Genomic DNA, 14,639 nt, shown 5'->3' with positions numbered 1-14,639 from the left:
CTTTGTTCAGGATGCCAAATCTGATAACTTAATTTTTGAAATTTAGCAAAACATCAGATATGTTTAACAGGAAAGCTGAAAACAACAAATTAGTTGCAGCAGTAAAGGGGGCTTTTTTCTACTAATGCTTATGGCATTATTGGAAACACACTGAATAGTCCTGATACAGTACTTGGTTTTTGGTTGTATTACTATTACGACTTTCTTGCTCCTCTTTCTGGTGAATTATCATATGAGGTAGAATGGCAATCCCATTCACCTGCTTATTTAACCCCTAATCTTAACCCTTTGGGCTGCAGTTGCAGTGTATTGTGAATGGATGAATGTGATATGCATCTTGTATTCCCTATAGCCTTGTTAACAAGCAGTTTAACAAAAAAGTTGTTAAACAATTTGCCCTGCAGCATAGAGTTGAACAGCAGGGGATGGGAAAGGAAATGTGTGTCTTACTGGGCTCACAAATCATGACCTCTTCTATCTGGTCAGAGGTGACCATAGAACTTACTCAGTGAGCTGGAAATCCTAACATAAGGATTAGTTTCACACTTGAATTCAACAGTTCTGTAATATCCTTTCTGTAGGATGTGTGTTTTTAATATTTTATGCAACACAATGGATTTATAATTAGAGGTAGGGACTTGGAGTTTTCACTCTTTCCAAGAACTCTTTATATTGTTAGTGAGTCTAGATAACAATAGACCTCAGTTTCACTGTGTATATCTAACACACTTTTCTTTAATCCAGTTATATGGCTAACAACTGAAGCCACTAGTGAAAGATTTTTCTTTGTAGATTGTGAACTTTCATTAGTGAGGTAGTGCTTGTAGCTCTTAAAAACAAACTCATTTTATTGTGTAGATGTCATGTAGAATCCCTTCTTCCAACAAATAAATCTATTTTTCAATGACTCTACATATGCCACTGTTATCATATGTAACCACTTTGTTGAAGCCTGTTACTTTGAAGAATGAGTGCAACCGAAAAACACTTTGTCTCCAATACTGCAGTTTTAATTTTCAAACTGATTTACAGACTCTTAGAAAGGTTGAGAAGGTAATACTCTATGGCTACGTCTAGACTGGCATGATTTTTCGGAAATGCTTTTAATGGGAAAGTTTTCCGTTAAAAGCATTTTCAGAACAGAGCATCTAGATTGGCACGAATGCTTTTCCGCAAAAGCACTTTTTGCGGAAAAGCGTCCGTGCCAATCTAGACGCGCTTTTCCGTAAAAAAGCCCCGATCGCTATTTTTGCGATCGGGGCTTTTTTGCGAAAAACAAAGCTGAGCTATCTACACTGGCCCTTTTGCACAAAAGTTTTGTGCAAGAGGACTTTTGCCCGAGCGGGAACAGCATAGTATTTCCGCAAGAACACTGACAATCTTACATGAGATCGTCAGTGCTTTTGCGGAAATTCAAGCAGCCAGTGTAGACAGCTGGCAAGTTTTTCCGGAAAAGCAGCTGATTTTCCGGAAAAACTGGCCAGTCTAGACACAGCCAGCCTATGAGAGTAAATGAGAGTTTAAATACTGATTGTATTTTTAGTTTTCAAATACTTAAAGTTCAAAAACACTTAAAATAAATCCAATATGGTTTAACTTACGATGTTTTTGGTATCTGGAATGCTTCCAACCTTCCATTGAATAGAGGTTTAAATGGTAATTTATAGATATAGGGGCATGCATGGTTTGTGATACTACTTCCTTATCTTTACCAAAACCAACATATTGGATAGCAACCTTGCCCTTTTTAAAATTTAGTTTTTCAAGGGAAGGGCTACTTTCCTTCACTCTCACTCAGTAGAAATTGTTGAGGTTTTCCTTCATGTTAAGACTTACCCTTCTTTATAATATGCACCGATATAACAATTTGAGTTTTAATTTATTTGGGTTTACTAAATTTACCACTTCAGCAAAAACTGCCATCAAATTTTAGATTTATTTAACATCTGACATAGTTTGTGCAATAAAGCAGTTTTTACAGTGGCTTGGGTAGGAGTTCTACTGTTGTACTTAGAATAATGAGTTATAATGTAAGCAATTTTATTACTGTGCTGCTGTGCACTGCAGTAATAGTCTGGCATCTCTAAGAAACATTTTTTCCAGAGTTTATATAACTTTGTTATTCTAACTATCAGTGGGCTAAAATTAATGGATACATTCTCAAGGCATGTGTAAAACTTCATTATTTGTGTTTTGGAATCTTAGTATTATAGCAACAGCAAAATAATCCTGTTTTTTGTTTCATCTTTTTTGTGAGGGAAGGAAGGCATGGAGTAGCTCAACTCATCCTGGTGTTAATGATAAATGTGTGTCTTTAAAAATACATGGTGTCTACTGCCATTTTTGTTGGATGCTTGAAGGATTATAGCAACAGCAAGGAAGAAGAGTCAAATACAGTTCCTCAGGCATTGTCTATGAGGAAAAATTTTAAGTCCTTCCATTACTGCCCTAGCACTGATATAACTTCATAGACACTGGCAGTGATGGGACTGGTAATGTGTCCAGCCACAAGCATTATACTGCTGTGATGTTTAGACTTGTTTTGAGAGGGATTATGTACCATGCTGGTAAAATTTTCTGTAAGTGGTCTAGCACAGTGGTGCGCAACTCCCAAGTGGGTTGCAGATGTCTTCCTGGGGGTGGGCATAAACCCTGGCCGCTCGGATGTAAGCGCTGCACCATAGGGCTGCCAATGGCTAGGCCCAGCCCCTGGCCAGCTGGATCTAAGTGCTGTGCTGCAGGGCTGCCAACGGCCAGGCCCACATCTAAGCACCGCGCCACTCAAATTACCTTGGGGGTTGCGACACGAGTGCAATAAAATATGGGGGTCTTGGGTTGAAAAATGGTTGTGTACCACTAGTCTAGCATCAGAGGAGTTGCAGCAGTATTTAGGCCAATGATAAGAGAGTTGCCTGAAATTTTGTAAATGTAGCTTACGAGTGCAATGCTATCCTGTTGGAGGAAATGCCTTTTCAATCTCAGATGGTTAGGATAATTGGCTTGCCAAGACGTAATTAATGTTGCTGAAGATCAGCATGCTAAGCATATAATCAGTAGACAACTCTTCCCTTAATGATTTATTTTAGAGTACAGGACTACTCATTTTTACCACAACAGTATTTCAAAATATTAAACTTGGTTGATGCCCTTCTACTTCCACTCTCAAGATCACTTCTATAAGGCTTTTCCTGTTTTGCTAACTCTTCTGTAATGTCATCTTTGGGAACAGCTTCTTGATGAACTGCAACTGAGTAGCTGACACTTCACACTACACTATGCCTTTGGAGATGGAGCCAAAAGTTAACAATCTTACCTTTGGGTGTCAACGAAGCTCAACATCTGATGACGACTCTGGCTGTGCCTTGGAAGAATATACCTGGGTTCCACCAGGTCTTAGACCAGAACAGGTAGGGATCAAGACTCTTATTTTTTTTAATTAATAAAAATATCTGTAATTTCATGTCTTACCAAATATTGTGTGTTGCCACTGATGAAAGCGTTGTATAGCTACTTAATACATAAGTTAGGTGAGCTTTAGCAGATTTTTTTTTTATGGTGACTATCTTAATGGAGAAATTAAAACACTTCGGTTATTGGAGAACCTATATTAAAAATAAGTCTCTAGTGGAAGATTTTTAAATTGAAATAGCCTGTATTTTTCTAAATAAGTAAACACTTCCCTTATGTATGAAATGGGATGTTTCTTTAAATATGATATATTTCAGTGAAACTATTTCTGGCAGTGATTTAAAATTACACAACTGTATATATTGCCACTTAATTCTGGAGTTACTCGTACGGATGGAGAGGAAAAGAGATTAGGACTGTGCACATTTTTGTTTTGGACAGTGGTTTTTCCTCAACTAAACTGCCTACAACTGAAAATGTTTCTAAGTATAAGAAAATAATGAAAATAGGACAATGACACTAATTGCTAAAGGGGAAAGCTGCAATATTGATCAAATGTTCAAAAATAAGTTCTTAAATAAAATTCTAATATGGTTAGTTTAAAATAAGATCCAGCAACAATACTGCAGGATCTGGTATAGATGATTCATAAGATGTTTGACCAGCATTAGCAATCAATTCTTTTACTCCTGTATAAGTGGGTAGTATGACTACAAATCAGTGTGTGACAGAAAGGTATGAGCATTTCTAGTTCAGTGGTCTTCTGATGTATGCAGGAGCAAAAGATCTACTTTTTTGTTTTCTAGAAATTTTCTCTTCATGATTAAATTAAGAACAAGCCAGCAAGATCCATATGTGATGCACCACCATGAAGGCTTTAATCATAATCTAAATACACCAGAGAAATCAGACCAAGGGGGAGCAACTAGCTAACACATACTTGAGTGGTTCCCAATCTTTTTTAGGGATTTTCTGGACCAGTAACATTTTATTTGCATATTCACTATACAAATTCATTTGCATAAAATCATTAAGATCAGAGTTTGCAGATATCTACAACACAAAAAATTCTGTTAATCTTTTCCTTTCTTAATTTAAGCCATTAACACCTATGTAAACTTTATTTGAAATAAAAGACAGGACTATGCAGCACTTTACATTTATTTATTTGAAATGTAATCATGCAAATGTCATGAGCTAGGCCTTTTGTTCCAGTATGCAAAAGCAGCCTAAAAGCTGTTAACCTACCTGAAATTTTGGCACCATCCCATTCAGCAGGGGTCTGCAAACCACAGCCAAACTACATCAAAATTCAGAACAAGTGGTCAACAAAGAGCTGTATAAGAATGCTCATTTGCATGACTGAAAATATACAGTGGAATATTGATAATTGACTTGATTAATAATAGCATAAATTAAACACTGTACTCACACTTTATTTAATGGGACTTCTGCTGCTGCATCTTTTTGCACATTTTTTTGAAGTTTACAGCCCTGACCCCCAGAGCTGCCATGAATAGCTTCAGCTGCTGTGTGGTGGCTCAGGGGGCCAGTGCTGGAGTACACCCCAGCCCCGTGAGCTGCCACACAGCAGCTGGCTTCAGCTCTGGCAACCGCCTGCCATTCGCCTGGGGTATACCCCAGACTCACGGGCATGCCTGGCAGCTAGTGATTCGTGCCTGGCAAAGTGGCAGTTAAGAACCACTGACCTACTTGAAACTCTTAAGGGAAATGCAGCAGAAATTAGTCATTCCAGGTATTCAAGACTTAAATATCAGTGGCATTTTTTATTAGTGCTATGTGAGAAATGGCCAGAGCGCAAACTAACCCTAGAAAGTTCCTACTTACTCCATGTTCTATTTGTTCCTTGACAATAAAGTCTGTTGGTAAATGGACTTAAAGTAAACTCTGTTGAAACTCACTGATGTTTTGAGACAGAATTGACCCTTAGAGTGATTCACTAAAACACCTAATAAATGGTTGACCAAAACAGTATTTAAATACAGATAGCAGGTAATGACAGGAACAATCACTTCTTATTTATAGCCTGAGGTCTTATGATGAGTTGGAAACAGAACAGAAAAAATAGTGTGTATTTGTTTTCCACAAAATATATGTTTTGCTATTGGGCTTTGTCATAGCATTCATTACAGTTTTCCTGTCATAAGTTTCTACAGGTTGAAACTCTCTTAACCAGGATTCTCTGGTCCGGCAACATCCATGGTCTGAGTTGGATGTTTCAGGACCAGAGTCCTGGTGGAGGGCTAATGGCAAGGATCCCTGCGGGGCCGGCAGGGCAGTGGGCTTCCCGCAGTTAGCCCGCCATCAGTGCATGGCAGCAGGTCTGCCCTTCAGGGTTGGGAGACATGTGTGTGGCTGCCCAGGGGGGCTGAGAGCTGCAGTAGCTCAGTGGGGCAGGGATCCATGCTGTGCAGCTGCCTGGCACGTCCCGGAGCCCCAGTGTGGCTGCGCCGTGGGTCCCCGAGCCCCAGCACGACACGCTCGGCTGGTCCCAGAGGCAGGGCAGCGATGGCTGGTCAGCAGGGTAGCAGAGCCAGTAGCAGGTGAGGAGCCTGCTGGGAGGCCAGCAGGCCGGGCTGGGTGCTGGCAGTGGGTCCAGAAATGATCTCCCCTGGTCCAGCAACATCTCTTATCCAGGACCAGTCAGGTCCCGAAGGTTCCAGACCAGGGAGGTTCAACCTGAACTGATAAAATGAAATAAAGACTACTCTGAGAAGACTCAAGTCAGCATAATGTGTTTTGCTTTCCTTGTCGAGCATAAAAACCTTATGAAAATTTCAAAGTGAACTTGTATCTGGTAAAATATGGCTGGATCCAACCCCTTCCTCCCAAAAGAAAGATGATTTTAGCTTCTTACCAAAAGCTCACATGGTAGCATTGAAAGCTGATGCCTGTGAAGAACCTGGTTAACAGGAGATTACAAAACAGTTTTTGTCTCAGCAATGTGTAAGATGCACAGAGCAAATTAAAGTTGTTCCTGTAGTGATTGTTTTCATTACAGCTTCATACACTGTGTTAAATTGCAAAGGGAAATTTGGAACTTCAACAGGCTTGCTGATCAACCTTAAAAGGGGTGGAAATAATGATAGCATTAAATGTGCATAATTTATGATACCCATAATTGTCACTGCAAATTGCATTCCAGAAAAGCAATTCAGCAGCTGGATGCTAGTTGTGGCAAAGACAATCCAGTTCTGCTGCATTTGCTCATCTGGTCCTCATATTACCTAGAGGAATGCAAATGTTGTCACAGATCTAATGTAGCATATCTTAGTTCCTTTGTAAATGTGACTTCAGATAAGATACCAGTTGAAGGACATTTACAATGTTTGGGTCACATGTACCCTTCTAGTTTTAATTCTTAACTCCTATTCAGATTCAGCTGTACTTCGCCTGTTTGCCGGAGGAGAAGGTCCCTTACATTAACAGCCCTGGAGAAAAACATAGAATTAAACAGCTTCTATACCAGTTGCCACCCCATGATAATGAGGTAACAATGGAATTTAATTGTGGCCATGTATCTGTGAACTATATGTTTCTTTTTTTAAATAGCAGAAATTATCTTCCTCTGGAAATGCAAGTCTAAAATGTCACATGCAAATGGCCTCTAATCCATAAAGATGACATACACTGTGTTGGACATTGTCAAATCCATTGCTTAGCTGTCCATTTCAGTTATGTTCAGATAAGAGCTGTCTAGGAGGACATTGTTTTCTCTTGTTAAGAAGGTGGGCAGTCAATGCAATAAACTTAACACAAGTTAGTTTTATAGTGTTTGCAACCACCCACCAAATTACAAGGAACCTACACATTCTTGAGATTTCATTGTAGCATATAGAAAGGATGCTTTGTTGCAGTTAAAGGTTTGAAGCTTTGGCATGACTTTGTATTATAGGGCAGAAGTGGAAGTAACAAACATTTCTGTAGAAAGAAGTCAATACTTAAGTTCTTGTGTACACTGGAATACACATTGTTTCATTGTGGTCTGTAAATTTTAAAATGCTCCATCCAGACAGATTCTTTATAAATTACATTTGGCAGCAGTTCTATTTTTAGGTAGCAATAGTTTCGTATACTGTTGATTTGCTATATTTTAACAAAGAATTCACATAATGTCTTTTCACATATCTGGTGTTATAATGTGGAGAAATTAATATATATATTGTAGGAAATAAAACATGTGGGAAATCTTAGGAAGGAATTGCACAGGAATGTTGATTGTTATAAAAATATATATTTTTAGTTACTACTGAGAAGTAAATAACCAGTAAGGTTGGTGTCTAAAGCATGTACTCTCTCTTTTTTCTTGAAGGTAAGATATTGTCAATCTTTAAGTGAAGAAGAGAAGAAGGAACTACAAATGTTTAGTGTTCAGCGTAAGAAGGAGGCATTGGGAAGAGGAACTATTAAACTACTCTCAAGAGCAGTAATGCATGCAATTTGTGAACAGGTAACCTTGTGGCAATAGAAATAAAGCTAGCTGTTGCATAGATCTTACATATTTGTTGATGCTACATATAGGCTCTTGTGTGTCTGTACTCAGGAAGGCTAATAAAGAGATGTAAACTACAGGACGTTTATAAATTCCCTGTAGAAGATGATGGTTTATTTTTTTTAAAGTTATATTTAATTTTCACATTTGTACTTATTGTGTCTGTGTATATACAAATTTTTAAGAGTAGGTAACATTGTCAAATATAAACACACTAAGTGAGTGCATGAGTAAAAGTTCTGCATGAGAATTGTGTACAATTCAAGATCATTAGAATTGCTATATACAATGGAAGAACTATTTTTACACTGTTTTGGGCTTAATGTTTTGGTTTAACTAAAATAAAAACAAAGGCTGGTATTCCTGTAGAGGAAGTATATTAACTTCTGTTGGTTATTTCTAGTGTGGGACAAAAGTAAATGGTGGTGAAGTTGCAGTATTTGCTTCAAGAGCTGGACCTGGAGTGTGCTGGCATCCATCATGTTTTGTGTGCTCTACATGTAATGAGCTTCTCGTTGACTTAATCTACTTTTATCAAGATGGAAAAATTCACTGTGGTAGACACCATGCTGAACTTCTTAAACCCCGCTGCTCAGCATGTGATGAGGTAAACAACAGTTTTTTACCATCAGCTCTTTCACAGAACCCACCGTTAATGGATAAAATGTCACATCAACTTGCTCAATTAAACAGACTTGAATATATGTACCCTAAGATAACAAAGACTGTATCCTAAACCTACCTATATATTTAAGAAAAACTTAAACAATGAATAGTTTAGTAGCACCTTAAAGACTAACAAAACACGTAGATGGTATCATGAGCTTTCGTGGGCAAAACCTACTTTTTAGAAATGTGCATCTGTCTCTGTCTGAGAGTTTTTGTTCAAGAACTCCTTCTAAACGATAAGAGCTAGGACCAACAAATTTGGTATGCAGCTTTCTCTTCTCCAACTTAAAGCAAGTTCAGGATTTGGTTGTGCCAAGAAAATGGGAAGTACTGAATATGGGACTGTTTTCCAGAACATGGAAAGGGAGGGGGCAGAGAGAGAAGAGAGATGATATTCACTGGAGGCAGAGGGGGCAAGGGAGAGCTATACTGCAGAGTAACCATTGTGAGCATTCGTAGCGCTAAAAGATTGGCCAGAGTTGGTGTTGGTGTTGGCCACCCATGGGAAGGGCCAGAAGGGATCCCTGCCAGCCCCTTGCCCTAAAGGAATCCAAGGCAATGCTATGTAAGTCTTTCAGTATTACAGATGTAAATGTGAACAATCCCTTCAGTCTCCAAAACATACCTTGTTAAATTAACTGCTATAAGACTGAGATAAAAGGAAAACACGTACACATTCCAGAAAAATGGTTATTGCTAACTTTATCAGTCACACCTCAGATAATTGGAAATAGCTGACTTATGCTCTAATTTTAGTTACTTTTAGGACAACCGGCCTACTTTTAAAAAATGCTTATCAATTTTACTTAGCAAATGTGACAGCCTTTTGCCTTAACTATGTTGCTACAGATGATCTTGTATTTTTAAGTATTAAATACTTCAGATTCACAGAAATTCTGAATTATGTCATTATAAATGACACTGGTGGTCTGTTAACTACCAAAGAAATAAGTTCTTTTTTCACATGAAATTGTCATGAGTCCAAGCAGCCTTATTAATGCCTGCCTAAAAAAATATTTTTATTTTTTAAGATTATCTTTGCTGATGAGTGCACAGAAGCGGAGGGTCGCCATTGGCATATGAAACATTTTTGTTGCCTTGAGTGTGAAATTATCCTTGGTGGACAGAGATACATTATGAAGGATGGACGTCCATTCTGCTGTGGGTGTTTTGAATCTCTTTATGCTGAGTACTGTGAGACCTGTGGGGAACACATAGGTAAATATATCCTTCTTAAGTATTAAATTTTTCCAAGGGTTGTATTTTATTGAACAAACATGGTAATTAACAGGGCTCGACAGACTATGTAATCTACTCACCCGTGGCGAGTAGATTACAACCTGGAAGAGCTGGGTTTGGGCGATCTGCGCATGCACAGATCGCCGGACAGCACGGCTGGCTAGCAGGGCTCACTGCGGTTCGGCAAGCCCTGGTAATTCACAATCAAAAAAAGTTTCAGTTTGTGTGTAACTTCTTTTAGTCATAAAGTAAACAGCTTCTCTTTGCCTTATTACTAGGTGTTGACCATGCTCAGATGACCTATGATGGACAGCACTGGCATGCTACGGAGACTTGCTTTTCTTGTGCTCAGTGCAAAGCCTCCCTGCTGGGTTGTCCTTTTCTTCCCAAGCAAGGGCAGATTTATTGTTCAAAAACGTGTAGTTTGGGAGAAGATGTTCATGCCTCGGACTCCTCTGATTCTGCGTTTCAGTCTGCACGATCAAGAGACTCCAGAAGAAGTATTCGTATGGGAAAAAGCAGCCGATCAGCTGACCAGTGCAGACAGTCTCTCCTGCTATCACCAGCACTGAATTACAAATTCCCTGGTCTTTCTAGCAATGCTGACGATACTCTTTCTCGCAAGATGGATGACTTAAGTCTTCCAAGGCAAGAAGCAAATTTTGGGAATGAAGATTTTTGGAAAGGAAGAGCAGAGCAGGAAATGCCTGAAGACCCTGAAGAATGGGCTGAGCATGAAGACTACATGACTCAACTCCTCCTAAAATTTGGTGATAAAGGCCTCTTCCAGCAGCCTACTGAAGTAGATGTTACATCAAACGAACACTGGATTTCTGATAATATTGTTAAAAGCAAGTCAGATTTGAAAAAAAATAATCAAAGCCTGGCAAGTAAAAAATATCAGGCAGATATGTATTGGGCCCAATCACAAGACGGGTTAGGTGATTCTGCATATGGCAGCCATCCAGGCCCTGCCAGCAGCAGAAAAATCCAAGAGTTAGACATGGAACATGTGGCTCCAGGATACAAACATGACCAAACACAATGGTATGAAGGTTCCTTGGAATGTCTGTCTGACCTAAAACAAAATGAGCAAAGTGTTCGAGATTCAATGGATTCTTTGGCTTTGTCTAACATCACAGGTAATTGATTGTAGAGAAAAGCTAAGTTTTTCTAGAAAGATTTTTTTTTTAAATGTAAGTGAAGACTTCAGTTAAAAGATAGGTAAGGGCCAAATTCTCCCTGGAGGTACACATCTTCCACATGAAAGAATGCCATGTCATCTGAGGGCAGAATCTGGCCATGTTATTTTTTTCTTTATTTACAAGAGGAGCACAGAAACTCACATCACTCAAGGTGTTAGAACTATCATCAACTTTTACTATTTGCTCTCTGTACTTAGTAATATACATAATATACAAATTCAGATAATTTTGTAACAATATTTAACAAATATTGATACACTAAAGAAATATAAAACACTTTTCAGTATAGTGATGGTATTAAAGGTTAATTGCAAATAATATTTTAAATTGGATTTATTTCATGATTTGTTTTATAAGTATTAAGACTGTTTGAGTGGAAGTGGCCTTAAAAAAAAAAAAAAACCTCCATTCTGCCCAGCAATCACACATGTTGTTTTACCTTGGAAATATCCAGATTGTCACATTTGGTAGTCCCTGACTTTGCTGGAGGAATTCTTGGAAATAGAAATGTTTATCGCCCCTTAACAGGTTGTGTGGCATGCTAAAGCTTTAAAGAGACACTGTGTGTGTGTGTGTGTGTGTGTGTGTGTGTGTGTGTGTGTGAGAGAGACACACACACACACACACACACACACACACACACACACACACACAAGGCACTGAAGTTCAATAGGTGTTTCAAACAGACTGATTAAACTTTCTGTTCACTCTTGATACCCTAATGTCACTTGTTTTCTATTAATCATAGTTGAGACCTGAACTAATATAAATAAAAAAAATAATTTTTCATGCTATCTTTATACCTCAAAAAAAACCAATGGGATAAGAACATAAGAATTAGTGATAAGCCTTGTTTACTCCATAAACCTTTATTAGAACTTTAATATTTTGAGTCAATATGCTTCATTACAATCTCAGATTAGCTAACTTTTTTTCTCCCCTCTTTAGGGGCCTCAGTGGATGGAGAAAGCAAATCAAGGCCATCTTTTTATTCTTTGCAAACTTTCCAGGAGCTTGAGGCAGAGGACTGTGAGAAAATGAGCAATATGGGAACTCTAAATTCTTCAATGCTTCACAGGAGCACAGAGTCTTTAAAGAGTTTAAGTTCAGAATTGTGTCAAGAAAAGGTGTTGCCAGAAGAAAAGCCAGTGCACATGCCCGTACTTAGAAGATCTAAATCCCAGTCTAGACCACAACAAGTAAAGTTTTCAGATGATGTTATTGACAATGGAGATTATGACAGTGTTGAAATTCGCCAGCCTCCAATGAGTGAAAGAACTCGTAGGCGTGTTTTTCATTTTGAAGAACGTGGGAATCGGCAGCAGCAGCATCGTCGCAGGAGAAGTAGGAAGTCTCGTTCAGACAATACACTGCATTTAACTACGGAAAGATGTTCTCCAAAAGAGAGACCTCACTTTTACTCGCCTCAGGATTATGACAAATTTATCCAAAATAGAAGCCCTCATGAGGTTCAAGCATACATTCAAAATACAGAACTTTATGGACAGTATGCCCATGCTACATCAGATTATGTACTGCGGAACCAGGCAGTTGATAAATTTTTTGGACTGTATGGTGAGGAAGAAGACTCTTGGTGTTCAACTTCATCGTCCTCTGATTCTGAAGAGGAAGGATATTTTCTTGGACAGCCAATTCCACAGCCACGATCACTGAGATATCCATACTACACAGATGACCTATCCAGTCCAAGCACCGCACTGGCCAGTTCTCAGTTTGAGCAAAGGACAACCAAATCAAAGAAGAAAAAAGGACACAAAGGCAAAAATTGCATAATTTCATAACCCATTAAATCTTAGCAGGTGGGAAGACACTTTCATGTAAATCTTTGCAGCTACAATCTGTAAATGACAACCCTACTGGTGTTTTATGTTATAAAATTAACATTCAAAAAGAAATGTGATTATTAGGAAAAAATCAGATATTACCAGGTTTTCATAATATACGCTGTGGTTATCAAAACATTGCAGTTTACAGTCTATCATACAGACTTGGTGTAGACATTAACATTGTGCTGGACATTTATCCCTGTTTACACACCAGAGAGGATGCAATAATAGCAAACTGAATTATATATTAAAAAAAAAAAAAGCTTTACTGTTGCTTCACATATTCAGATGGCTTCAATATCCTTGTTTTTACAAAGGAAGGGTTCTGTGGTGTGTTCCTTCCCTGCAACTTCCCATTTTTACTAGAACAATTACAGCCTGGCTTGCCTTTATCTGCAGCCATCTTCATATTGTACAGAAGCAGTAAATGGTCTAGACTAGAAGATTAAGAATTCTATGCACCCTTTCAATGTATTTGGTAATCAAGGTTCAGCTGGTTGAGAACTTGACTGGCATTTCACTGGAGGGCATACACACAGCTATAACTGACACTTTAATACAAAGTATGGTTTTCTTTAAAAAAAAATCATCTGAAAAAGAGTATCCTAATTCTGGAAGCCCTTTCATTGATTAAAAATAGGTTACATGCTACTTGCATGTAACTATGTAAAGAATACTTGCCAAAGGGTTCAAAGGATTAAGCTCCATATTTGTATCTATTGGAACTCATTAATCCAGATTTTAAACATATTAGTGACAATTATAAATTGAAAACAGTGATATTTATAATGTAGTATTCCATAGACTAAAATGTATTCATAATTTAACAGTGAAAATATGAGTGTACATATTGTACAGTTAAGATTTAAAACTGATTATTTTTATATCCCTGAATTCCAAGAAGTTTGTTATAACACAAAACTAGATTTGTTAGGTGTTTAACAGCAGCATTATGGATGGAATGATTGTTTGTATTTTAGTCAAGGGGTTTACATTTAGAAACTTTCAAAATTGTATTACTTTGAGCCAAAGCTTAATTTTCTCTTCTAGATATTAAATGCTCTGTATGCATGGCAGGGCTGTGTAAATGCTCTCTAAAACTAGGACCCTTTTAATCTTACAAGTTTTTATTTATGGGTCAAGCAAAATGTAAACTGTATAAATGTAAAAAAACCACACAAGCCTGGAATATATTAGTATAACAAATATGCAACGTCTGTGGATTTTTTTATAATCTTTGTTATTGCCCTATGTAAGAGAACAGTTAATGTTGGAATTGTGGATGGAACAGGAGTGGCACAAAATGTTTAAAAGATGCTTCTTTCCACCAGTGAATTTTAAATGTACTGTAAGTAGGAAGTCTCAATTTCTGCCCTTCAGCTAGTGTGTGTATATAAAGAGCAATTTTGATTTAGTTATAATAAACATATATACCTCTTACAATGCTACATGCTTTAACCACAGGCAGAAGGTTTTTTTTGTTGTTACATGGGTTAATGCTGGAAAAAAAGTTACACTGAGTTTTATCACCTGACCAAAGGTAATTATAGAATAAAGAATTAAAGAATAAAATAGGGCAGGTGTTCCTTACACAATATCCCTAAAAATGTGACATGTTGAAAACTAGAACCAGTTTTATACTTCTTCTGAGTCTATGGAAGAATGCTGATTTTCAAAACAGTTAAGTAAATGACTTGACAATTAGGAGTTCAGTAGGGTGGTCATCTAGGCAACCATTTGTATTGCATTAATCTAAGC

The 14,639-nt window shown here is 37.9% G+C and overlaps 1 protein-coding gene across 5 annotated transcripts in view; it reads left to right on the top strand.

The window, feature by feature from the left end:
• PRICKLE1 (prickle planar cell polarity protein 1) overlaps window positions 1–14,329 on the top strand; it is a 103,239-nt gene extending 88,910 nt beyond the window's left edge. For all 5 annotated transcript variants that reach the window (XM_075930214.1, XM_075930219.1, XM_075930223.1 and 2 more), the window contains exons 2-8: window positions 3,230–3,407; window positions 6,806–6,919; window positions 7,742–7,879; window positions 8,325–8,528; window positions 9,622–9,808; window positions 10,108–10,971; window positions 11,983–14,329. In XM_075930214.1, coding sequence (XP_075786329.1) covers window positions 3,276–3,407; window positions 6,806–6,919; window positions 7,742–7,879; window positions 8,325–8,528; window positions 9,622–9,808; window positions 10,108–10,971; window positions 11,983–12,836 — 2,493 coding nt within the window. In that variant the 5' untranslated portion in view covers window positions 3,230–3,275 and the 3' untranslated portion in view covers window positions 12,837–14,329. The remainder of the gene's footprint in view (window positions 1–3,229; window positions 3,408–6,805; window positions 6,920–7,741; window positions 7,880–8,324; window positions 8,529–9,621; window positions 9,809–10,107; window positions 10,972–11,982) is intronic.
• The last annotated feature ends 310 nt before the right edge of the window (window positions 14,330–14,639 follow it).

The sequence above is a fragment of the Pelodiscus sinensis genome, chromosome 1, assembly GCF_049634645.1.
Source record: "Pelodiscus sinensis isolate JC-2024 chromosome 1, ASM4963464v1, whole genome shotgun sequence".
Lineage (NCBI taxonomy): Eukaryota > Metazoa > Chordata > Testudines > Trionychidae > Pelodiscus > Pelodiscus sinensis.
This window is presented reverse-complemented; position numbering and strand designations above follow the sequence as displayed.